This window comes from Wasmannia auropunctata, unplaced genomic scaffold (assembly GCF_000956235.1).
Source record: "Wasmannia auropunctata unplaced genomic scaffold, wasmannia.A_1.0 LD315066.1, whole genome shotgun sequence".
NCBI lineage: Eukaryota > Metazoa > Arthropoda > Insecta > Hymenoptera > Formicidae > Wasmannia > Wasmannia auropunctata.
Window position 1 is genome coordinate 324 of NW_012047824.1, and position 963 is coordinate 1286.

The 963-nt window shown below is 27.9% G+C and overlaps 1 protein-coding gene across 1 annotated transcript; it reads right to left on the reverse strand.

Annotated features, from left to right (window-relative positions):
- Positions 1-227: 227 nt before the first annotated feature.
- On the reverse strand, positions 228-643 carry LOC105460822 (the record flags this gene model as incomplete). The annotated part of the gene is made up of 2 exons (XM_011707312.1): positions 228-431; positions 474-643. Coding segments are annotated over 2 exons (374 nt in total), but the record flags the coding sequence as incomplete, so codon positions are not given.
- Positions 644-963: the final 320 nt, after the last annotated feature.

The window sequence follows — 963 nt, forward strand, 5'->3', positions numbered from 1 at the left end:
AACATTGCTTTTTATTTAAAAAAAGGAAATAAATGAGTACTTTATAAATTTTTATAAATAATAAATGATATAAGCATAAACACAAATTAGTAATAAACAACATAAAATTTCAACATAAATATAGATATATATGCTTATATCAAAATAAGATAATGGCAAATAAGTATTAGTAGAATAAAATATTATGGTAATAGAATAAAAATATTTAAGATGTTAACAATAAAATATTATTTGACTGATGCATGCATAGCCATGGTTTTACTATCATAGACAGGTTTATCTAATCGTCCTCTGCGACAATTTGTTTTTATTTTATATTTTATAAAACGTAATTTTATTTTGTTTGCCAAATCATGACAATATTTTATTGAATCGCATTTAATATTTTTTAATTTCTCAATAAAAAAATTACAAATGTCGCAATTTATGCCCTTTATTGAAGGTAAATATTTGTTAATAATGGCATACATATTAAGAAAATATTGAAAAGTGTTATCATTTACAAAAAATAATGTTTTTTGTCGATAACATTTTAGACTAACTAACCGTGAATATTGCACTTTAGGATTATATGTTTTTGACCCAGCAGAATCAAGACAACTATTGCAAAGTTTTTGATTTTTATTAATAGGGGAAGGCGGGGCTAGTTGTTACAGAGGTAAGTTGTTACAATGAGTAAAAAACCACGGTCCCGTAACGCCACGGCTCGTGCGACTAGGAACACGTTCGAGCTTGTTACTGTCACTGCTCAGCGAAATGAGGTTAACGCAGACGTGTTTATTTCGTAGTTACATAAAAAATCATTTTTGCTGTGCCAAAGTAAGATTTTTTGCCTAGATTTGAAGTCTCATCTTGGCTAGACTGTTAAAGGTAAGAGTGTATCACTTATTTTGTTTGAATCACAGACCATTAATGTTAGATTCGTCATAATTGTTGCATGAATGAAAACACAGAAATCGAACT